General features: G+C 38.3%; 1 protein-coding gene across 1 annotated transcript in view; it reads right to left on the minus strand.

The window, feature by feature from the left end:
• Positions 1-607: 607 nt before the first annotated feature.
• SIM1 (SIM bHLH transcription factor 1) overlaps positions 608-26552 on the minus strand; it is a 75219-nt gene continuing 49274 nt past the window's right edge. The window contains exons 10-11 of the mRNA XM_056125327.1: positions 3432-3834; positions 608-1338 (exon numbers count right to left, since the gene is read on the minus strand). Of these exons, the coding sequence (XP_055981302.1) occupies positions 608-1338; positions 3432-3834 (1134 nt within the window). The remainder of the gene's footprint in view (positions 1339-3431; positions 3835-26552) is intronic.

Below are 26552 nucleotides of genomic sequence, written 5' to 3' on the forward strand. Positions count from 1 at the left end.
CCTAAACAAATAAGTTGGCAGGTTGAAATCTCAAGGAAGAAACCAGTTTGAAAGTGTTTCTCTCTCTCTCTCTCTCTCTCTCTCTCTCTCTCTCTCTCTCTCTCTCTCTCTCTCTCTCTCTCAATCTCACTCTCTCAATTGGGGAGTTGAAATTTACTTAGGAAACTAAGTATGTTAGGATTAATGAAAGTTACTCTTTGGGGTGTGTTTATGGTACACAATCTATTTCTGCATGTAGTATATGTACAGCAGTTTCTGGACAGCAGTCTGTATGTATAAGGTGTCTTGTTTTATCAAAATGCAATGTAACAACCCATCCCGTCCTTGTAGTACATACGCTCATCTAATCCATATGGGTATTTTTAAATTCAAAATTAATCTATTCTAGTTTCCATACAAGTAGAGGGCAATTTGTGTGCTCACTTTCACTCTATTACCTGTATATAATCCTGAATGCTAGTGCTGCTTCCTTTTATTTCACAGGAACACATCTCAAATACCCAATAACTTTCCTAACAATCTGTGGCATAATGAATGCTGGCAATGGGAAATTAAACTATAAATATACTTCAGAGACTCTTATAGAACAAAATAATTTAGAAAAACATCAGCTTCCATTGGTTATTATAACAGATGTTCCCTTGTGTCCTGGTGCTGAGTCTGGTTGCATTCTTAGATGGGAAGTTACATCAAAGTGTGAACCATTGCAGCCTAAGGAATAGTTTCTAATTGTTTCACTGTCATATAAGTGCTCCAGAGCATATCCAGTTAATGTGTAAGCATGCTTATCAAAATATTGCCGGTGAGTGCCAAAGCAGTTTGGAGAGATGATGGGATGGTCTCCTGTGGTCTGATGAGGAGACATATCTGAATGTAGATAGTCTTTAGGTAAGATCAAACTGGATTTTGAAATGCGATCCGAATTAGGACTACTTATCCGAGACAGTGTGGTGGGACTATTGTCATAGTCGTTTTCGTGGGGGCTCAGCATCTTGCCCTCTCTCTGCTGGATATGGTCACATGGTGAAGTGCTGGCAAGAGCAGGTCCATGGCAGATTTCGCCTGCTGGTGGAGGCTGTTGGTAGTTTGCGAAACAGAGGGAGTGCTTTTTCCCAGCTCCGTTAACAGAAGCCAGTTGATCTGCAGGGGCTTTCCTTAGCTGCAATCTGTTCTCTTCTTCTTTAATCATTTGCTGGGTAGCTCTTATCAGAGTTTCAATTTTGCTTGGTTCGTGTGGGCTACTCTGATATTGCTCAGTGCGGTACCGGTCACCTGATTCGCTGGCAGATCCAGGATCTGGAGAACTAACCACACTATCTTCATCCCAATGACCTCGCCCTAGAATCAGAGAAAGTAAACAGTGAGCAGTTTCAAAATTCACCAGTCACTTTCTTTTTCCTATTAAAAAAAAACTTACATCTTTCACTGTTAATTCATGCACCAATCCTTGAAACATACACAAACTCACAGAACAGAGCATCAATGTATTGTACTGATATTCAAAGTTCTCAGTTGCTTTCAAGCAAAAATGTAGTCTATAATGAGACTGAGAAATAAAGCCTATCCATGGGCCATGACTGCCCATTTGCAAAATTGTAAACTGGGTATAAGCATATTTCATGTGTCCATGTCATTAGCTATCTTTGGCTATAAATAATAAAAGGAAAGAGTATTGTTTCTGATTTTTGTTACCTTACAGAAAAGTATTATGTTAAATTGATGCCAAGAAAATGTTCTCAATTGAGCATTTGAGGGATATGGCAAATTGTAATGTAGTATTGTCCCAATTCCAAATGATCATCCAAAATGTTAATATTGCTAACTGTATTAGGTAGAGTTATAATAAAAGGTCTAATGTTCAGGGTTTTGGATATTTGAGGGTAAATATATTTCTATATATACTTATGTATCAAAATGTACATATTCTGTCTCAATCAAAAATATAAGTGTGGTTTCTAAATCTAATATTAGAATCCCAATTTCACACAAAAATCATATTATGACTTTGCTATCCTGTTTCTCAAACAAGGTGAAGAACAGATAAAAAAATGTGCTCTGAACAAAGGAGAGATATAATATGAAGAATAGTGCATACAAAATTTAGTCCACAAACTAAATTATTCTCAAATAGTCTGAAGTCAATATAAGAAAAAATGGCAAGAGACATATGAAAACTGTAAACTGCTTAATGCATCAGAGGAGGCCTGGATCACACTCTTCATTGCTTTCCTTTTCCCTTCTTCTTATTGTGTTTCTAATATTTTCTCCCATGCTATCTAGGTTAAGCCAGGATTTTCACTTCACTCCAATCCTGAGCAGGCAATTGCCCTTTGCCCTGAGTTTTCATTACAGTTCTACCAAACTAGAGAAACTAAAGAAACTCAAAGTAAAGGCAGCAAAATTGAACGCAAAAATGGAAACAAATGAAAATAATCCATGGAAGGCTGTCAATGTTTGAGCAGTATTTAACAGGAGACTTTAAAGTTGAGTACACTATGGTCTGGCACATTTTTCATCTTAAAACCAGCAACAAAAGCCCTATCAGGGCTGTGGAGTCCATCTTAATGTCACTAACTTTTAATGAACAGTGATGATTTCAAAGACCCGCCTGGGACTATGGCTGTGACAATGGTTCAAATCCCAGCACTATATATGGTCCCCCAAACACAAACCCAGATGTCTCCCTGAGCACAGAGCCAGGTGTGATCCCGGAACACCAGTGGATGTGTCCCCAAAACAAAAACAAATAAAAAACCCAACAAAATAAAATTTAAAAAAAAAACTTCCCTGGACCCAAACATAGACAAGATAAGTTCCCCTTGACCTGTTTGTTGTGTACATATGAACAAAGTGCATTACTCATAGAAGCAGGCTGCGACCTGGGGAATTGGAGTATGGGTGGGGTGGGGGGGGTGCTGAGGGGGCAGGGGGGATGGGACTGGTGAAGGTGATTGGTGTTGGAACATTGCAGGCCTGAAACTCAACCGTGAATAACTCTGTAACTCTGTAATTCATGGTGATTCAATTTAAAACTATTAAAAAGTATGATTTTTAAAGAGCAGTGCTAACACTATAAATGCCTTAACTGTGATGCCCATTTCTGAGTGCTTGTGAGACCATATGAAAATCTCCAGATAGGGTCACTTCAGGAGGTTTCTATCTGGCATCCTTTCACTTAATGGAGGTATATGCAATGCCCAGAGAACCACAGAGGTTAATAAATGAGTGGATTTAGCAATCTTCAGCAAAAGTAATATACTTTTAAAAGAGTGGAATTAGTTTTTTACATCCCATTGGCAAGAATTTCTGACCTGTGAGTTCAAAAGACAAAACCACTGGGTAGGTCACTCTGGTGTTACACCTGGGATATTATCAACCTGCCAGAAGGCCTAATGCTGTGTGGACTCAGGAGTCTTTGCAGCTGCTCTTACCGTGGATCCTGTGGACCGAAGCGATGTGAGGCATGCTGTTCTCATAGGCTTCTCTGCTCTCTGGGGAGGCCTTGGTCAGGGGCAAGGCTGCTCGAGAGCCCCACCAGGGCTCCCTCCCAGCCTGCTGCGTCCCCAGAAAGTACCTGCCTGCCTCACAGCGGCCTCCCTCACAGGCCTGGGTGTGGAAATGCCTCTCCTCCACCAGCCGGGAATGGTCCAGGGCAAAACCGTAGCAAAGGGAGCCTCGGTCAGAGTACTGTCTGTAGGCACAGGATGCATCATGCTGAGAGCCGGGCCTGTCGGCAGGATCCAAGAGCTGCGGAGAGGCTGTGTCGGTCAGGGGGCTTCCACCCCACTGGCTGTCATGGTCAGACTCAGATCTTTCCGTGTGAAATCCTGAATACTGAAAAAGAGAGGGTGAGGTAAATATGTGCCAGGCCAACAGGCAAAGGAAGTCTTTTTGCTTCTGCAAGCAGCCCACAAGTTTATAGTGGACTTACAGCAGTAAAATGAGATTCAATGGGGTTGGAGACATAGCACAGCGAGTAGGGCATTTGCCTTGCATGCGCCCAACTCAGGTTAGATCCCTGGCACTCCATATATTTCCCGAAGCACTGCCAGGAGTAATTCCTGAATGCAGAGTCAGAAGTAACCCCTGAGCATCAGGGGTGTGACCTAAAGCAACAACATTAACAAAAATAAGACTCAATGTTTCCAGTCCAGGTAGCCAATGATGTAGCTCAAGTGGGCTTAATCCCTGGCACTGTATGTTCTGCCAAGTACCACCAGTGTAACCTAACAATAACAAATAATAATAATAATTAATAATTTTAAAAATTAAGACTAACCCATGCTGGGCATCTCTGATCTGAAATTAATTATTCACTGCTCTCCGAAACAAAATTCTGCTGCAAGGAGGAAATTTAAAAGAGGGATGAGAAAATAAAACACCATAGACTAAACTAAATGCCAAGCACTGCTTGATTTTCTCATGTTATTTTCCGACATAGTTCCTATAGTGATACTATCATGGCAATATCAGTAACCTGTCAGAGAGATATAGAAAGGGCCAAGAAAGGGCATGTAATTGGGGTAGTAGGTAGCAGCCAAGATTCAAATCCAAGTTCTCAATCTCTATCCAAATGGTATTGCCATGAAAAATTCAAGAAAGGTTCTAACTTTGTCTAGATTTGCTTTCCATTTTTCTTAAATTAAAACAAAACAAAAACAAAGCTAATATTTAAGCACCATCTATATTACACTTTAATTCCAAGCTGAACTGTTGACTCTTAAGAATCTTACTAGATACATGCCAAAATAGTTTTAAAATCCTTACCTAATTTAATTACAATGTACCTTTAAAAATATCCCCTGGGGCCAGAGAGATAGTATAGACTAACCCCAGTTCAATGCCCTCAACACTCCACCACCACCACCACATTTGGTTTCCTGAGCACAGCCAAGAAAGACCCCTGGGCACAAAACCAGGAATAAGCCCTGAGCACAATCAGGTATGGCCAAAAACAAATTCTTTTTCTTTTCCTCAAATAAGCAAAATGTATTCACTAGAATGCAGTTTGTAATATAATTTTTATTGAAATAAACACTGTGTTGTAATGTAATATAAATTTCAGGTATACAGATTATAGATCAATATTTGCACATTCTATATGAAGTACACCATTAAAGTCCAATTCTATCCAATTTTTCTAAAATAATTCTTCGAATATGCACAGGATCATCATGACAAAAGATCTTCAGGCAATGCTGCATCTTGTTGGAACCAAGTGTTGCCAATTTAGTCTGGTTCTGAAAGAAAAGCCAAAATACTTGGTAGTCCCAGGAGACATGTTCATTTTGAAGCTGCTCATGAATCATAAAATTAGTATTACAGGACATATGGTCCCACCAGCAGGTCAACCTACACCTATGGGGTGAGTTCATCAGCAGCCTGATGGTGCCTTCAGGCCTCCTGATACTCCCAAATCGCCGCTGTGCCTTTGACCAGACCCCAACAACTTGGGACCAAGTTTACCAAGAAATTAAACAGCCAAAAGTTAGGTATGTGGGTGTCACACCCACAAGCCACCTCTGACTCAGCTATACAAGTTCATTTATTGACCTTATTTCAGAGGCCTCTAAATAAATCTCGAAAGAGATCAAAAGCCACAATTAATCTTGGCCATGTGCATGGCTGAACAGACTGGGGTAAATCAAAGGGGAGCTGGTCAGCCTGGTGCCCATCCAAGCAGAACCCTCTGCAGCTGCTTGCTTCAACAATCCAAAATCACCACCATACCCCTGGTCTGACTCCACCATCTCAGGATGGACCTCGCCAAGATATAATCTGCTGAAAATTCAGGTATGTGTGTTTTGTGACTGAAATCTCCAGGCTTTCTCAGGATCAGAATGGGCTACCTACCCCCACTTTCCAATACTTCTGGGAGCACTGGCAGTCACCCCTCACAAACCAACTCCAGTGCCACCATGTAAGCTCTACTACCACCCTTGCTTCAGAAACCCATATATTAATCTCAAAAGAGATCAAAAGCCGCATTTAATCTCGGACATGCACAAGGCTGAACAGACCAGGGTAAATCGGAGGGGAGCTGGTCATCCTGGTGCTTGCCCAAGCAGGGCCCCCAGCAGCTGCTTGCTCCCACAATCCAAAATCACCACCATACCCCTGGCCTGACTCCACTATCTCAGGATGGATCTCACCAAGACATAATCTGCTGAAAATTCTGGTATGCGGCTTTTGTGACTGAAATCTCCAGATTTTCTCAGGATCAAGATGGGCTACATACCCCTACCTCCTTGTACTTCCTAAAGCCTCAGCAGTCACTTCCACACCCAAATCTGCCACCCATTTGAAAAGCTACTCCAGTCTTACTGTTCTGATAAAAATACCAAATGCCCTGAACAAACACCATGACCTCTTAGCACCTGCATTACAAACCATAATGCACAAAAGGAAAAGGAGAGAGAGAGCAAGAAGGAAAGTGCCTCCCATAGAGGAAGGCTGGGGGTTGTGGGGTTGGGGTGTTGAGAGATGGTGGTAGGGAAACGGGACATTGGTGGTGGAAAGTGTACACTGGTGGAAGGATGGGTGCTGCATGAACTGAAACCCAATTATAAACAGTTTTGTAATGGTCTAATCTCTCAGATATTCAATTAAATTCTTTTTAAAAAAAAAAGAAAATTAGTACTACAAAAATTTCTGCTAGTTTTTGCTTATCTACTGTCAAACAAAATTTTAGGATATTACCTATCAGTATAGTAACAGCCTGGCCATGCTGGGTTCAATTCCTCCACCCCTCTTGGATAGCCCGGTAAGCTACCAAGAGTATCTCGCCCACACAGCAGAGTCTGGCAAGCTACCCATGATGTATTCAATATGCCAAACACAGTAACAAGTCTCAAAATGGAGACGTTGTTGGGCCCGCTCGAGAAAATCAATGAACAACGGGAAGACAGTGACAGTGACAGTGATAGTAATAGCTAGCATGTATTAAGTATACACTATGTGCCTAGCAATGTGCTAATCATTGTTTATATTTTATATCACTGAATCCTCAGTCACCTGGACAGCAACATTTCCCCATTTTATAGATGAGGAAACTGCATCACTGAGAGTTTTAATGAATTGATATAAACACCACACAATCCAATTAGTATTAAAGTCTGCACTCCAAACCTTGAGTTTACACTTCAGAGAAAACACAGTTGAGGAGGAGATGAAGTCAAAAGGGATCCAATTGTTAGAGAGAATTCCAGAAAAGTAGCAGGAACTGCTTTTACATTCTTAGGAAATGAATATAAGTCCACTTTACATTTTCTTTCCTTGCTCCCCACCCCCCCCCCCCCCCCGCAACCCTTCTGAAATGAAAAAAAGGAAAGCGAGAGATAGGTTTATGTTGGGAGATGGTTGTGAGGGGGATGGAATAAAGAGAAGATATTTCAAAGTTCTCCAGCTTTCTCACTTATCATATGCTGGTTGAGTCAATGTTATTCATTATGAGACCTTCATGCGATAAGGCAAACTCTCCCCTTCACTTAGGCCCCCTTAGAATAGAAGACAGAATTTCAGCTCTCCCTAACTCCGCACAATTAGGCAGGTCCGCACAATTAGGCAGGTCTGCAACGGGTCTCTTGGTACAAAGTTCCTCTGGAAGGAACTCCAAAGTATGCTAATAAATACAGTATGCTCAGGGCCAAGTTTTATGCAAATTCCAGGTTCAAGATTTTTCCATTACCATTTTTAATAATTTATTCTGTTTTTCAAATGTACAGATTCGCGCATATTCCATCAAAAAGGAAAAGAAAATGCAACTTCTCTCCCTCAAACTGAAGGATAGACTTGGGAAGGTCTCCCGAATGTCATTGTCTGCATTACACATCCCCTTGCCGGCAACGTTTTCTCCACAAAAACACCGGCCTCTCTTTTCATGCAATGCCCACCTTCGCTTTTACCAAGTGAAAGGATGGTTCCCTCTCTCTTTTCTGAGTATGGATCAGAGAGCCACACATTTTCCTTTGGTAGTTCCATTTATGCGCTTGTCTAGGAAACATTCAGATCATCAGTGCTATTCCAAGCTAGGACTTGCCAAGACTCTGCTTGTTTTTATAAAAGTATAAACCAGGCCTATTTCTGAAGTACTCCAGTCAAGACTTTTGAGCCCTGTTGAGAGGAGGCAAAGCTTCCCCTAAGTGCATATGGGAGAGTGCTATTGGCGCAGCAGAGAACATTCGGTCTTTAGCTCACAAAGAAAATTCAACAAGAGACAACCAGGGCATCTATGAGGCACACATTTCAAGAGCACCCAAAGAAGAATTTGAAGGATAAGCCTCTTGTCAATAGTCAGGAAACTACAACTGCGAGTTCAAGCAGGCAGAAGTTGGGTGATTTCTGTTAGAACAAAAGCTCACCGTGGATTCAAGGCACACTGGAAAAGCCCAGCTGTGAGCTATTATTTCTAAAGAGCACCTTTAAACTTGCACCTGTGGGCAGCATCCAACTGCTAAGTGACAGTCACTTCTTTTGAATGAACTGCCCTCCATGTAAATTCTGTTGCAAAATTGCAGTTCTATCATATGAGATTATGATCTGAAATATTTCAGCTGCTCATTAAGCACTTCAGGACAGAGAGAACAGGAGGAAAGCAGCCAACATTTCCTCATGCCAACTTTTCTGCTGACTCTATGTAAAATCTTGGGCACACAGTTTAATTCCCTTTATATCATAATGATACTTAACTCATCACAGACCGAAAAAGGGTTGAAATAATTTAAGGGAAGAGACACTAGAAAGATGAATATCAGGGAACTTGGTTCCAGGCCCTCTCTCTGATAGTAACTGCCAAAGTGTCCTTGGACAAACAACTCTTAACTTTATGTATAGAATAACCTATTGGATTAGATTAGACTTTCTCTAACTTTTCTCTTAACTCTAGTGCTCTAAATAATACAGTCTTTATTTGATATCTTTCTTAGGACTGAAACAAATTATTTTTATGCTTGACCCCACACTCCCCAAAATAGATATAGCGATAGAGATAGAGATAGATATATGTATACACATACATATACACACACACGTATATGGGGCTGGAGCACAGTGGGTAGGGCATTTGCCTTGCATGCAGCCGACCTGGGTTTGATTCCTCCACCACTCTTGAAGAGCCTGGCAAGCCACCAAGAGTATCTTGCCCACACGGCAAAGCCTGGAAAGCTACCTGTGACGTATTTGATATGCCAAAAACAGTAACAACAAGTCTCACAATTTGTTGTGAGACGTTACTGGTGCCCGCTCAAGCAAATCGATGAACAATGGGAAGACACTGCTATGGTGCTATAGTACTACACACATATACATATTTAAATAAGATATATATCTTACCCAAGGAAGGAACTATTTAAAACTATAATCCATGTCAAAGAATTTTTGTCATGGTTACTACAGGAGAATTATTGTGTCTGTTATCATTTTACTGTTATGTCAAATTTTCCCCAAATATCCTATTATGTCACTAGTTTTATAGGATTGGCATGATACCTGTGCTCAACATGTCATTACTTCATGGGCCAGGACGTAATACAGCAGTTAGGGTGCTTGCCTAGGTGCTGTCCAGGTTCAATTTCTAATACACATAATATCTTGAGGGGGTGCAGCCCTGGAAGCCCCAGCACTGCATGGCCAGAGCAGTGCTGCATCCTCCAGTCCTTGTACGGAACCACTGATCTGCTTGGCCAGAATTGTCACACTGGACCTCCTGAGCACTGTTTGTGAGGGGAAAAAAATAAATGCATTCCATCCATTTCCCCAAATCCAAGTTTTGTGAACAATTGGTAGAGAATTCCAAATTTCAAATTTTAAATAAAAATATGTATGGTTCAAAAATGGCTACTGTTGCAGCCACACGACATCATATGTTATTCATAACCAGCAATAGAACACAAATTGTCTATTGTTGCCTTTTCAGCATATCTGAGTGTTGGAGTAAAATCTCAAATAATAATGGTGGGTCTGGTGTCGAAATATTGAATGTGATCAAAGTAGAGAGAGAGTAATGTGGAAATCATCTGCCCCACAGGTGGGGGGAGGGTGTGGGATGGGGGTATACTAGGGTTTTTGGTGGTGGATAACGGGCACTGGTGAAGGTACGGGTGTTTCATTGTATGACCGAGACTTAGACCCAAAAGCTTTGTAACTGCTCTCACGGTGATTCAATAAATAAAATTATAAAAAATGGAAAAAGATGGCTATTGTGAGTCTAGATATGAAAGTCAGGTGAGAGGATACTTATGGGACTCCATGGAAAAGAGGAAAAGAAGCTTAGGCTATTAGCAAATAAAACTGTACTTAGAAAGGAAAACATAGCACCAAAATATGAACTAAAAGTCAGTAAGCAGTGGTTCACAAAGCTGGCTATGGGAAAGGGGTAAAAAATCAACCAAAATATGAAAGAACAGTCTCAATTAAGTGTCATTTCTATTAGAAAATAGTATAAAATTGAGAATGACTTGTATTTCTTAAAGACATAGCAGTAAAATTAAAGAAGGAAAAGGAGGAACTTAAATTTGTGTCTGATACAGCAGGTACAAAAGAAAACAGGGGGCTAGGGATGGATAGGACTTAGTGGTAGAGCACTTGCCTTGCATATGTGAGGCTTTGGGTTTTATTACTGGCACCACATTACCCCTCTAACTCTGGTGGGAGCAATACCCAAACACCATGCCAGGAGTAATACCTTGAGCACTGCCAGGTGTAGCAAACAAAAGCATAGAACAAGTTAGTCCTATATTTCTCCTGCCCCTCTTCACCAATATCATCATACATTTACAAAATTGTATTTTATTTGACAAAAATGATGCTCTTTAAATACTAACCAGCCCATGAAATGCAGAGGAACAGAGGAAAAATAAACTCCACATAAAATTTTGTTAGAAAAAATAGCATGAAAGTGGAAATAAAAACATCTCAGCTGGCAAGAATTTCTCAAATATCCAACCATGAAACAAAAGAAAATTGTAAGACAACATTCCAAACTAAAATGAGTATCTTTTAAAAGCATTTGGAGACACTCTCACAGAAACACACACACACACACACACACACACACACACAAATACATACTCCTAGAATTAGAAATGTTAACACTAAAATTGGAGGGGAAAACAAAAACCCCCCATCACAAAACAAGGGAAAATGCAACTACCAAAGGAATTAATACAGGAAGAATAGATTACAAGTTATAAACTGGAACATAGATATGAATAGAGATTTAATAAGGGAAATTAAAGATAGGCTAGAAAACATGGAAGAAACAAAAACTAGGTGAGAACATACATGGGTGAGAGAAAATTTTGGAAAAGATAAAGAAAAAAGACATGCATAACATTTGGAAAAGATAAAAGAAAAAGACATTCATAACATTTACATAGAAAACAAAAAAATTAGTGGTGATAAAACAAACTGAAAATGAATAAGGTGAGACAATATGTCCCTTCAACTTCCAACTCGCTATGTAGCTATAAATGGAAAAAATGTATGGTATAGACATAAAAATAGATGCAAAGATAAATAAAAAAAATAGATACCCATGAAATAGATCCATACAATTTTGCCTCATTTTGGAGCATGTAAAAATGTCACTTAATAAAGGAAATGCATAACTTCTTAACAAATAGTAATTGAACATCCATAGGCAAAATAAAATAAACCTCAACAAAAGTCTTATACCATTTTTTTGGGGGGGTGGATCCTCACCCAGTGGTGTACAAGGCTTCTAAACCATATGGAGTGCAGGGATCAAACCCAGGTTGGCCATGTGTAAGGCAAATGCCCTGCCTATATTCTATTATTTCAGCCCCAACTTTTATATCTTATATAAAAATAAACTCAAATATATCATGGACAAATTAGAAAAACGCAAAGTTTTATGAAATAACAGAATATCTTAAAAATAGGGAATCAGTAGAGTCCTTAAATCTGACAACAAAGAACAAAACATATAAGAAAAGTTTAATAAATTTAACTTAGCTGAAACTGAGAGCGTTCGGTTTATAAAAGAGCTATTTAAAATAATGAAAAGAAATAATAAAAAAATTAAAAATAAAACAATGAAAAGACAAGCAAGCTACTGGAAGATATTCACAAGTCACAATAATCTAGAATATACCAAAAACTCCAAAACACAACAATTAAAAAATAGTGGGCAAGAGACATGAAGAGAGATGTCATCAGGTAGGTATTCAGAGGAAAAATAAAATGAAATGATCATCAATTTCATTAGCAATTAGGAAGATACAAATTCAAGTCACGTATAAAATATTCCTATTTAGCTTTAAAATAACAATAGCAACATATCTTAGTAAAGATTTCAGAAAACAGAATTATCCCTAAAATACTAGAGGAAATGGTCTAGCCACTCTGAGAAACAAATTGGCAGTTTGTAAAAATAAAATAAAACAAAACACGAGGGGCTGGAGTGATAGCACAGCCAGTAGGACATTTGCCTTGCACGCGGCAGACCCAGATTCGATTCGCAGCATCCCATATGCTCCCCCGAGCACCATCAGGAGTAATTTCTGAGTGCAGAGCCAGGAGTAACCTCTGCACATTTCTGGGTGTGACCAAAAAGGAAAAAAAAGAATCTAGATGTGCAACTATCTACCATATGCAATTCTGAATATTTTATAAGATGAATAATAAATAATTTCATAGAAAAACTCTACATATGAGCCTCTCTAGCAGTATTTTTTCAATTTCCAGGACTTCATTAACTATTCCATTTTTTAAGCTTTATTATTTGTTGTAAAATACACGTATTTAACTTTCAATCTTTCTCATTTGCAGTGCAAAAATATTAGAACACTCACATTTCTATGTCACCATTACCACATCCATCTCTGGAACTCGCTAACTTGCAGAAGTAAAACTATCTCTTAAACTAAAACACCTCACTCTCCCCCTCCTCCCTCAACCCTTGAAACTATCATTCTATTTTCTCTCTACCAGAGATTTTCCCTCTATTCAAAAGAGAAAACAAATAAAACCCCAGGAACTTCCCATCTTGCCTGGAGTTGTGAAATTCAGAGACATTTCTGAAACTCCTATCTAACTATGTCACTTGCTTCCTTAAGAATTCTTTTCTTTAGCGGAGATAAGTACCAGGAGGTTCACTCCATGACTTGGAGGCCAGCCGCACATGCTGGGGAAGAAGGCAGCTCAGATAGAGAGGGGAGCACCAAATAAAGGGTGTTGGGAGGATCCTCCCAGGATGTGAGATGCGTGCTGAAAGTAGACTATAGATCAAACATGATTGCCACTCAATGCCTCTTTTGCAAACCACAGCACCCAAAAGGAGAGAGAGAACAAAAGGGAATGCCCTCCCACAGGGGTGGGGTGGGATGGGGGGGTGGGAGGGATGCTGGGAGCATTGGAGGTGGGGAATGGGCACTGGTGGAGGGATGGGTACTCAATCATTGTATATCTGAAACCCAAGCACAAAAATTTGTAAGTCTACAACTGTACCTCATGGTGTTTCACTAATAAAAATTTTTTAAAAAAGAATTCTTTTCTTTATCCTTCTATGCATCAAAAAGCTAGCAAGAGCACCTATATAAAGCAGAAGTACAGGAGAGGAAAGAAAAAAATTTTAAATAATAATAATAGGAAACTGAAATGCCACTTCTAGTATGAGAAAAGTAAAATTTTTAAAATAAGAAAGCCAATGGAAGATTTAAAAAACTAAATTAATCAGTTAAGATCTATGGCACATATCCATCTTCACACACTAAAAATAAACACCTTTTCCAATGTACCTACCTAACCACAAAAATTGGTCAAATATTAAATCAGATAGAGAATTTCAGTGCTATTGTATGCTTGAAGCCCTATAATTGAGAGCATTGTAAATCATGGTAATAAAATAGAGCATTTTAAAATTAAAAAATAAAGAAAACCTCAGAATATTTCACTAAGTATATTACTAAGGACCTTTACCTTACTAAGTAGTAATATTTTTAAAAATATTCTCCAATAACAATGCATTAAAAATTAAAAACCAAGTTTATAAAAATCTCTTCCATTCTGAAAAAAAAAGCTATAAATAACTCTGGGGAAAACAGGCAAAAACAAGCATAAACTGAATTCTCTGGGGAAAATATAATGCAAATACTACATTTCTAGATTTATGGGATATGCAGCTTTTAACATCTAAATCAATAAATGGTACAGTGAATTCTCAATTCAAAAGCTAGAAGAAAAAAAGAGAATACAAAGAAAAATGTCCAAACACATTAGATACTATTCACCAAAAAAAATCTTTAAACATGTGAAAAGACGTTTAATTTCTTCATAAAATATATGCAAATTAGAATCCCTTTATACCATCAGCTTAACAAAGAACAAAAGCTTGATAATACATTGTTTGGGCAGAGCACAGGGAAATGGGCTCTTCTGCTTCTTGCAGGTAGAAACGCAAATTAAAACAATGCCTGTGGAGGGCAATACCTAATAAAAACTACAGTTTCCTACTTCTATGGAATTGGCAGGCCCATCAGTTTGCATTGAAGTATTATCAGGTAAAGTGGCATCATATACGGAACCTACTCTAAAATGGTTCTGAAAAAAAATAATAATAATAGTAAGGGAAGAGGAGGAAGAATGATAGCATACAAATGTCAATTGGTTAAGCACTGGTAAATAAAGGCTAGCATATGAAAATAATTATTCTTAAAATGTTCCTTTATGCATAAAATTATTTCAAATAATTTTGAATAGCCCTCATAGTAAATATATCATATTTTATCAAATGACTAGAAAATAACTTTTCAATTTCCTATTAAGTTGTAAACTTGTTTTACTAAGGCTATAGCTTAATGACTTAAACCTTTGTTTACATTACTGTTTAAAATGTCTTCGATTTTGTTCGAGCGGGCCCACTAACACTGTGAGACTTGTTACTGTGTTTGGCATATCGAATACATCACGGGTAGCTTGCCAGGCTTTGCCATTCAGGCGAGATACTCTTGGTAGCTTGCCGAGCTCTCCGAGAGGGACAGAGGAATCGAACTCGGGTTGGCCATGTAGGCTGCGTGCAAGGCAAATGCCCTACCTGCTGTGCTATCACTCCAGCCCTTAAAATGCCTTATGCATTAAAATGTGATTTTAAGTTATTGACTAGGAATTCCACCAGAAACAGCATTAATTCAAACATGGAAAACCCTGATTTACTCTCAGTGACTGTGACTTCTACAAAAGAGCACTTTCCTTGGACCTTGAATTCCTCAACTGTTAATAGCAGCATATTATCAACATTATAGAATTGCCACAAAAATAAAATATGTAACAAACATCAAAGCATTCTCACAAACACAAACATGTTACAGATATGTATGTATTGTGTAAAAGTCCTTGGTCAATGACTTACACTGAGTATACAGTAATAATTTTTACAGCCCATGTTGTTCAAGTGATTATTTATGTAAACTGTATTTTGTAAAGGACATATTTTCAGTTTTATCTTGCAGATATATAAGAAATAAAATGATAAATCATTCTTTTGTATAATTTCAATTGCAAAAAAGAAAATAGGTCACTGATCAATCACTGGGGATACTTTGTTCAAATAGTATATTTTCAAAGCTAAAATACAACAATTCAGGGCTGGAGCAATAGCACAGCAGTTAGGGCGTTTGCCTTGCACGCAGCCAACCTAGGTTCGATTCCCAACATCCCATATGGTCCCCCAAGCACTGCCAGGCGTGATTACTGAGTGCAGAGCCAGGAGTAACCCCTGTGAAAGGCTGGGTGCAACCCAAAAAGCAAAAATAAATAAATAAATAAATAATAAAATAAAATACAACAGTTCTTCTCATTTAAACTTTGATACAAAATCCTAAGATGTGGTGGAGAGACAGAATCATAACCAGATAGAATACATGCAGGTCTTGTAGATGGTTCTCCTAGTAATTATTATATCCTATAAGGAAGATCACATTTTAGGAGTAATAAAAATATTTTTTCTTCCCTAGAAAAAATTAACAATGTGTTTCCTATATTTAAAGCTGAGACTAAATTATCTAATTCCCTAGATTAATTAGATTACATTAGTCAAAAATGTTCACTGAAAACAAATTTGGTTAATTTTATTGAAATCTATTTTTCTTAGAAAACTTACTATCATTCTGAATAATCTGCACTTTAATTTCCTTTTTTATTATCTAAATTTTTTGTTTTCAAAATAGACATTTGGGTTGGCAAATTTGAAACTCCTTCAGATTCATCAGATGAAGTATGCCCTTGTTCTTACAAAACATGAAACCAAATGCTACTCACCACATAGGTATGATAAACTGGCAGGCAAAGAGACTGGGTGAATGTCAGCATTGGGTGTCAAATGACATCTACCTTCCCCCTTTATCCAAAGAGATTCAGTTCATCTGTTCATTAGAATTTCTTCTAGGAAAATCTGATTTCTCATTTGGTTAAAGGTTTGAGACTTAAGTTAATATGCATTCGATGGTAACTATGTGCACTAATTCACTCTATGATTCCTTCTAATATTTGTTGTGTGATAGCACAGCAGTACGGCGTTTGCCTTGCGCACAGCCTGCCTGGCCGAGCTGAGTTCGATTCCTCTGCCCCTCTCAGAGAGCCTGGCAAGCTACTGAGAGTATCTTGCCCGCACAGCAAAGCCTGGCAAGCTACCCGTGATGTATTCAATATGCCAAACACAGTAACAAGTCTCAAAATGGAGACATCACTGGGCTCGCTTGAGCAAATCGATGAACAACAGGAGGACAGTTGACAGTTGACTATCTGCAAAGCAATATGACAGGTGATGTAGGAAATACCACTAAATAATGAACAGAACATAGTTATAGTACAAGTTAGGAAAAATGAAGTCATGAAATTTGCTTATAAATGGATGGACATGGAGGGTATCATGCTGAGTGAAATGAGTCAGAAGGAGAGAGACAGATATAGAATGACTTCACTCGTTTATGGGACATTTTAAAATTATGAGACTAATATCCCAGGCCAGGAAAAACAGGGGCCAGGAGGACTGGTCAATGGTTGGAAGCTTACCACAAGCATGTGTGGAGCAAAAAGCAGTTAGGACAGAGAAAAAACCAGTATGACAATTATAGTTAGAAATAATCACTCTGGACAAGAACTGAATATTGAAAGTAAGTAAATGAATATGTATGATAATTTTTCAGGGTCTGTATTGAAAATCATAATGCTCAAAAGGAGATAGAGAGAGTAAGACAGAGAGAAGAGGAAGAGAAAAACGAGGAGAAGGAGGAGGGAGAGGGAAAGGGTGAGGGAGAGGAAGAGGGAGAGGAGGAGGGAATGAGTACCTTCGTGTTGGAAATATACCCTGGTGAAGGGATGGGTGTTGGAATATTGCATGGCTGAAACTAAATCATCAGCAACTTTGTAACTGTGTATGACTGTGATCAAAAAAAATTAATTAGAAATCAGCAAGGATCTGAAACAGAGAATAACAATATAGTTGAAGAAGCAAAAGATCAAAGTAATTGCTCTTTCTACCCTCAATGCTGAAGGAGAGGTGAGCTATAACTGATTAAGAGAGCATTTGCTCAAAGATGTGTGTTTGCTAATATCCATAGCAACAATAAAAACTACCATTACCAAATACTTGCTATGGCTAGTCTCTGTGCTGAGATCCCACGAGCACTAAATGATAACATCTTAAAAGTATGGTTAATACTTTTACAGGTACAGCAAATGAAGCTCAAAAAAGATTTTACCCAAGGTCACACAACTGTAAAGTTCAAGAGGATAGATGCAATACCGAGACCTTTTCTTTCACAAAGAGACAGATAACAAAGGCAGCAGTGTCCTAAACTCTAAGCAGGAATGGATCCCAGACCCAGGCATGATTTTACAAAAGGAATTTTCTCCCAACTCTACACTCCAGAAAAACATCTTCACACACCCTTGGATGCTGTTCCCTCATTACTAAGGTTCTCTTCTCCCACAATTACACCCACAGATATTCTTTATTTTTCTTTATAACTCATAAGATTCATTCCAGCATATTTTAAACAGGTGCTCTGAATTCATCAGGATATGGGGCAACAGCCCAACTCAGGAAAAAATGCCAGATGTTCTAACAATAGAGGTTACAGTTATCTATTTTTATTCTGGCAGCTCATTGAGGTTTTTATCATTTTTAGCTGTAAAATATATAAAGAGACCCTCTTATGGTAAAGTCCTGTTTTCCATGAAAAACTTTCACTCTATCAGGCTTGAGCAGATTTCCTCTTGATTTGTGTCTGAACCATGAGAAAAAACATCACAGATGCAGACTGCATTGTACTAAGAACATATGCATGCTTTTAAATCACTTTTATCTTACTTTTTACTAATGTAACCCTGAAACATAAAATATGTCCTTTTTTTCATTCACTGTTATGGGAAGAACAGATGGTAAAAGGGTTAGATTAAAGTAATACAGCATGTCCATTAAAATAACCCCCACTGCTGGGTACGCTTCCCTCAAACAGGAGTCATGTTTACTATAAAGAACAGCTTTAGCTTACACACATTGGAAATTGCTGGGGGTTTTCTCAAAGATAAACTAATGTCAGAATCAAATGCATTTTAACATAACAATTATGCAAGCTATTTAGCTATCTGAGAGGCTGACTGGAAACACGTGCTTATGATAATGTAACTAAATAGCCGTCAAATAATAGAATTCATTTATAACTTGAAAAATGTTAGTGCCTTCCTTGGAGCAATTGACTGAAACTGCAAAAAGACTATCAAGTATTTTCTATGTTCCTACCAATTATTTTACTGACACTTCATTTCAAACTTGTCTTACTAATAAACATCTAGAAAATTCTTAATGGACACCTATTATGCAAAATAATATATATTTCTGGGGTCTGACAGATATTCCAGCAGGTAGGACATCTGACTTGCATACAGCCAACCAGGTTCAATACCTAGCACACCAAGCGGTGCAGAGAGTAATCCCTGAGTGTAGAGCAAGAAATAAGCCCTGAGCATTGTCAGGTGTGACCCCAAAACAAACAAAACTAAACAGATACACACACAATAGATTTTTACAAAAGTATCACAAATAGCACAAAAATGTGAATTTTTAAAATAAAATTCAGTTAATTATAGACAGCTCAGAAAATAGTTCTAGAAGTTTTAGAACAACTTCCTCAAGAAACATTAGGCAATGCCTGTTTTCTTTTTTTTTAACCACAGTGTACACACACACACACACACACACACACACACACACTTTTTAATCTGTCAGTGGTGCTGGGGGACCAGAAACCAGTCCCAGAGCTGCCATGAAGTTCCAGTGCTTAGGGGGCCACAGGATTGCTCCTTGACAATGCTGGGGCAGGGTATGTCAAGGCATGGATTGAACTCGGGGCCTCACACATGCTAGACATGCACTCTGATACGTAAACTATCTCCCAACCCTGACAATGTATTTTATTTTATTTCAGTGTGTGCTTTGGGCAGGGGTTGGAGTGGAGTTGCAAGAGGCCTGGAGACTTCGCCCAACAGTTCTCAAGGATTTCCCAGCAATTGTCCGCTGCTACCCAGGCCCAAGAGCGGGCTCAGAAGACCACACCCAATGGTGTTTGGGGGATCGTGTTGCAGGGGATTGAACCAGTCTCAGCTACATTCAAGGTATGTTCCTGAATCCCTGCATTATTTCTCTGGCCCGGAGAATGCAATATAAAAGAGAAAAAAAAAACTATCTAGAGCACAATCCAGACTTAAGGGTTGATTTCATTATGAGAAATGAACAATAAATATTGCCATTTATACTCTAAATAATTAGAAAGCTGAATCAATTTGAATAATTGGAAAGCTGAAGTCCTTTATTAGAAATGTTAAATATTTGCTTATGTCTTCCTTCATTTTACCAAACATTATAATTAGCTTCCCAAGATGAATTTTAAAAAATGTGTTCATAAGATCTCCACTCATTATTTTTACAATTTGTAAAATATATCATTTTACAAAATTATATGATAAATCTATCATGTATCATTGTTTTAACAAATATTTTCATCATTTTTACTTGAAAAAATAATCTGGTAAGAAACCTGTAGACCTGTGAGTTCCATTTCAAGAAGGAGAAATATGGGAAGTTTTTCAATATGCTTCAAAGGTGGCTTGAAATGTCATAGTGCTTCTCTAAGCCACCCCCATGGCTACAATAGCATTCATGGAATTTGGTTCACTCATTTCTCTCACAGAGAAATAACCTAGTCAACATCTCATTAGCTGTCAAGGGTGATGTGCTGCTGGAAGGGAATCAGCACTCTGGCCAGGCTTCCCTCAAAGTAATTCTGTGGAGGACTCTCCTGTAGTGATGCACATGGAGAGAGCTGTTCCCAAGCCATAAAATCCACAAGCCACAGACATTTGCAAATTCAAAAGTAAAGTCATAAAGAAATACAAATTAAGCAAAAATACACATAAAGTAAACATTTAAGTAAAGCCTTTATGCCATGGCACATAGAGCTGTCAATGATCAAGGCTATCTCAATTTGTAGAGATGATACAGAAATAGTTCTAACCCACTGGATAAATCCTGATTTTCCAGGAGTGGTAGCACTAGTTCAAACGTTAATCTTCTTTCATGATAGGCTCAGACATGAGCCAGAAACACTTTCATCCTTTCACCAGTGTTCTTATTTCTCACACCTAAGTGGCAGATTAGATAGGTTTAATTATATAGGTGTGGATGGTGCCATCTGCTCTGGACCCTTACTGCAGCTTTGTATGGTCTTCCAGTGGTTTATTCAGATTTATTTAGACAAAGGGCTGCCTACCCTAGTTTTTCTTGGGAATAGCTTAAAACTGGACCCACAAACTGGCAGGTGGCATGACTAGCCTTCAAACATGCTGAAAGAGGAGATTTATCGGATTGGGACTTTGAGGCTCTCCAACAAGCTAAACAATTTCAAACTGGTGCCTATGGATAGAAAGACTTCTAAGTCAAGCACTGTCAAATAATTACAAAGGAAAACCACAATAACATAATCTATTAAGCATGTATATGAGAACCTTCACTGTCCAGGAAAACACATACACAATTATATGCTCAAGGAGATTCTAAAATTCTGTGTAAGAAGGTAAAGTTAAAGTAATCTAGATTTCTTAAATATATCCAAAAACAAGTTTTCTAAGTCTATAAGATTACTGTTGTGGTGGTTTTAGTCTAACCACAAGCTGTCAAATAGGACATTGTTCACTTTAATTTTAGTAAAATGGGGTATTAGAGATTTCTGTTAAAAATTCATTTCCTTACATGTTTTGATGTGAATTCAGCTATTCCTGCATATCTGCATCTGGGGCCAAAATCACAAATTCTATCTGTCACATCCATGCAATGGTTTGTCCATTTGATTGAAGACAGATGCTTCACCCCCTGGCCATTTCTTTTCTGACATAAATTCTCCCCCAGATCCAAATCATTCTCATTATGAAACAGCTATGTAGTTAACATGAACTGTGTCATAGCCAGGAAGCTGCAGTTACCCTTTGGTGGGTGTCACAATAGCCAAGGTGTCTTCAAGGAAGGCACAGAAATGATCAAAAGAAATAATCAAAAATATTCAAGCTATGTTGTTTTTTTCTATAGAGTAAGTCATAAGTCCTTATAGTATATAAGGAGTAAAAGTACAAATGGCAAAGTACAAGAGACTAATAAAGATTACTTAAAAAAGAATAATAGAGTGACTAACAGATTGTCTACTGATTAAGCAACTGAATGCTGTAATTAGGACCAAATTTATGCACTTGTAGCACTTGTCCTCTCCTTGTTCATCCATTTGCTTGAGCAGGCATCAGTAACATCACCATTGTGAGACTTGTTATTACTGTTTTTGGCATACCAAATACACTACAGGGAGCTTGCCAGGCTTTGCCATGTGGGCGTGATGCTCTTGGTAGCTTACTGGGCTCTCTGAGAGGGATGGAGGAATCAAACCCAGGTCAGCAGCATGCAAGACAAAATCCCTACCCACTGTGCTATCGCTCCAGCCCAAATTCATTTTTTAAAAAAATGGATTACTGATATGGAGCACAGAACCAAATAGCAGTTCTTACACAAGGATTCAAATGTCAGGACAATTATCTTTGCAATCAAAATCACTCAGCAAATTTCAGCTGTCACATCTCGCCATGGCTGCACAATGGAGACAGGAAGATTAGAAACCATACCTTGAGCTACAATGTGGAAGGTTCTATGGACCTAGAATATAAACAAGAATGGTCGTTCAAAGTTTTACTTTTGAAAGAACCAGAAGTGTTCCTACCATGTCCTATTCATCCTCAGCACTTAGGTGGTTTTGTCTGTAATGCAGGATATTACACTTGTGAAGTCATTCCCAGGTTGTTTTATATACATTCTTTTAAATTTTTAAAACTTTTTATTGAGGCACCAGGATTTATAAATAAAAAAACCATAATTGGGTTTCAGGCATACAATATTTCAACAGTAATCTCTGATTCAACAGAATCAACTGCCCTCCACCAGGCCAACTGACCCCAGGTTCCTTCTCACCCACAAGCCTACTACCTTGATAGACACATTGAGGGGATTTTTGTCTGTTTATTTTAATACACATTAGTTTACAATACTGTTAATAGTAGGGTTTCATGCAAAACACAATCCGGCACTACACCCTCTCCGAGAGTCCACTTCACTCACCACTACCCCAGTGAGAACTGCATTCCTTCTCCCCATGACACTCTTTCTACTGAGGACTAGTTCTAAGTTTCTGTTGCTTTGGGGCATTTGGGTTTTCTTCTACTTTGTTTCCTTATGTCCTTAATATAAAAGAGATCATTCTGTAGTCTGACTCTCTCTTTCTGATGTACTTTAATCACTACAGTACTCTCCAGGTCCCTCCTTGTAGCAGAAAACTGCATGACTTCATCTTACAGCTGAGTAGTATTTCAATGTGTGTATATATCACAGTATCATCATCCAATCATCTATACTGTAACACTTGTTTTTTTTTCCAGATCTGGGCAATTGTGAATAGAGTTCAGTGAACATGAGGACAAATGTCTTTTCTAAAAAAATTTGGGGGGCCTTTGGGTTATATATATGTCCTTCTGCCTTGCCTATAAATCTAATATTATAACTAAACCTGCCATCTGTTTACTGAAATTTTTGTGAGGCTTTGTGTGAATCACTAAATTGTCACTATTGGGAGTGCATTTTATGTGACCTATAGTGTAATGTTATAAGATAGTAATCATCAGTGAAACAGTTTACTGAGGCACTAACCTACTTAAACAAACTATTAAGCAATTTTAATATATATACATATATATCATCCTATTCCTAATCATATATACTTAGTTTATCTATCATAGAATTTAATACTAATACTATAGTATTTCCACATCAAGGAGAAGGACAAAGAAGTTCTCTATTAATATCTTTGGTGTAGCCAGAAACAACCACTTCTGCCTATTCCCATTGCTAGTTCCCTTCCATTCCATTATCCATCTAGCCAGTATATCTCGCCAAACAGTATCTTTCTCTGTGGACTCCCATAACGAGGCCTCTCTCTGACACTGTACACTCCCTTGCCAGAGAATGTGTCCTTAAATATTTCACTGCTTCCTTCAAAAACCCATGTACTGTGCAAGAATAAAGAAGTATGGTAGGGCTGGAGCAATAGCACTGTGGGTAGGATGTTTGGCTTGCATGCTGCTGACCCGGGTTCGATTCCCAGCATCCCATATTGTCCCCCAAGCACCACCAGGAGTAATTCCTGAGTGCATGAGCCAGTAGTAACCCCTGTGCATTGCCAGGTGTGACCCAAAAAGCAAAAAAAAAAGAAAAAGAAGAGAAAGAAGAAGTATGGTAGTGATAGTAAATTTGGTGCTTTAAAGGAGCTGACAAATAGAGACTTGTGTGACTAAGTAGTGAGTCCATAAGGTGACCATAGAGGAAGTTGCTAGTGATCAAGGAAGTCAGTAATCAGTCACCTGAATTCCACTGTCTGCCTCTCCCATAATATGCTCAGAGAGTGAAAATGCAGAAGCTGTGCCCTTGAAGTCCATACCTGACTACACCTTCTAATTCCACTCTACAATGGCCTTCTTATGCAACAAGACCATGATGTGGTTCCAAAAAGATCTACTTTTAGCATTTTAGTACACATAGCAAATATGTGACTAGATTTAAGAGTGCTCACGTTATTGTGCAATTTTTTTCTAAAATTATAATTAGAGATTTATTTTTTAAATCTTTAAAAGGTTATAAATGTATATCCTAATCATATAATGTATTTATAGGAAAGTGAGACTAACCGCAAGTTTATTTAGTGATTAGAAAATATAAACAAGTCTATGTAGTAAATGTTTATAAGAAAGTAAAACTTTTTATTTATCTACTTAATTTTTTTGCAAAAATTCATTTAACTTTTTTGCCATTAAAGGGTTTCAGGATTTTTTAAAATCTTATATGTAAAGTATGCAGGATGTCTGAAATGTTTTATCCTATTTTCTCTTATGTATATTATCTTATACATAAAAAATGAGATAGAAGACATCCACCCCAGTGGTCTTCAACCTCCCATTTACAGACTGGTCCCGAGTCCACAGGTGTAAAAAGGTTGAAAAGCACTTTTCTAGCATCTTTACTATAACTGCTGGTCCCCAGACCAACTGCGCAGGGCAGGTGCTGGTCTGCAGGTCTAAAGGTATAGAAGATGGTTGATCCATCCTGTTAGTGATAAAAATGCTTCGTTAAGGAACAACTATATTCAAGTAGTTCTACGTACTTTATTCCTCTGCAACTTCAAAAACTAGTGTAACAGGGGGCTCAGGGATGACTCAGGGGCAAGAATGACTCTCTTTCAAGTGGGAGAGGCCACATGTTCAATTCTTGGGGCTGCCCACATGTGCCAAACAATGACCCAGCATCTCTGTTGTTTGGGACTAATAACAGCGTGCACAATCTCCGGCTCACCATAACTGAATTGTATGAGACCCCCACCCTCCCACCCACCAGTGAACACTGTACTGAAAAATGTGCAAACACTGCAGGTAGAAATGTGAACTCCTCCACACACCAGTTGGCAAGTGTCTGAGTACCACAGTGTCTCCCAGAGAATACTACAATAGAATATGCCCCAGCAATGAAGAGTGAAACCTCCAGCAACACAGATGCAAGCACAACAGCCATGAATGTGTGCAATCCCCAGTCATCATAACAACAAAATGAAGGGAAGGAGAGAATTTTAAAAGTCAGCATATGGGGGGCTGGAGTGATAGCACAGCAGGTAGGGAGTTTGCCTTGCACACGGCCGACCCAGGTTCGATCCCCAGCATCCCATATGGTCCCCTGAGCACCGCCAGGAATAATTCATGAGTGCAGAGCCAGGAGTGACCCCTGTGCATCGCCAGGTGTGAGCCAAAATGCAAAAAAAAAAAAAGGTCAGCATATGGGGCTATATAGTGAGTGAAAATACTGCTATACTATAGTGTAGGGTGCTTGCCTTGAACATGGACAGTTTGCTCAATCCACAGCATGCCATATGGTCCCCCAAGCACCACCAGGAATAATTCTTTAGTGCAGAGCCAGGAGTAAGCCTTGAGCACTGCAAAGTGTGACCTCCAAACCAATAAATAAATAATAAAAAGTCAGTATCACTATATATTTGAGGGCAGAAAGAACTGTTGCAGAGAGTGCCTACTACCACGGGAGTGTAGCCAGATTGTGAGCAATGAAAATTAAGAGGGTTCTATGGGATTGTTAAAGTAACAGATGTGGAATAAAGCCTGAAAGTGTTACAGAGTATATGTAGCAAGTGATTAAATGCTTACATATTTTAGAAGCATACACAGTCTTAAGCAGGTGCAGTTACTACAAAATTACATAGTGTATTGGTTATTACTGACTAGGGAAAAACCAAGAGGAAAGGATGATGCAGAAAAACAGCAGGGCACACATACTGTGTAATAAATGCAACAACTATTAGTATGCCTACATGAAAAGTTTGAAAGGAAACTAGAATCAGGAGGCAATCCATTCATGATTGATGTGATTGAACTATGGCAAGAAAACTTGTAACTGTATTACAGTTTGCACAAAGAGTTTCTAAAAATAACTAAAAATATTACAGTAACCATGATTAGAAATCACTAGAGATAAACCCAGAAAAATTAATTGTATAAATTCAATATTTCTAATTCAAAATTATGAAAGTAAGTTGTTATTTTTATTAATGTTGACCCAGTAATATGCAACATTTATACTGGCAAGATTGTACATAGCAGCATAATAGTTATGTGGAGAATCTTTGTAAATAGGCTCGATTTCTTACAACATATTTTTGCAAAATCATTCAAAACAATTCTATTTTGACCTCTCCTATCCAGGGTAAAATACATGGATGCAAAATCAATGAAGTCATTCATTAAATGGCAATAATATAATCAAATCTAAAATCATTCCCAAACATACAAGGAGGACCTGAAAGTTCACTGACTATACAAATGAGGTGATGGCAGCAAATTGCAATTACATGTTCAGGTAAGAGTGACTAAGTAATTCCAAAAAGCATATTGTT

The sequence above is a fragment of the Sorex fumeus genome, unplaced genomic scaffold, assembly GCF_029834395.1.
Source record: "Sorex fumeus unplaced genomic scaffold, SorFum_2.1 ptg000054l, whole genome shotgun sequence".
Classification (NCBI taxonomy): Eukaryota; Metazoa; Chordata; class Mammalia; order Eulipotyphla; family Soricidae; genus Sorex; species Sorex fumeus.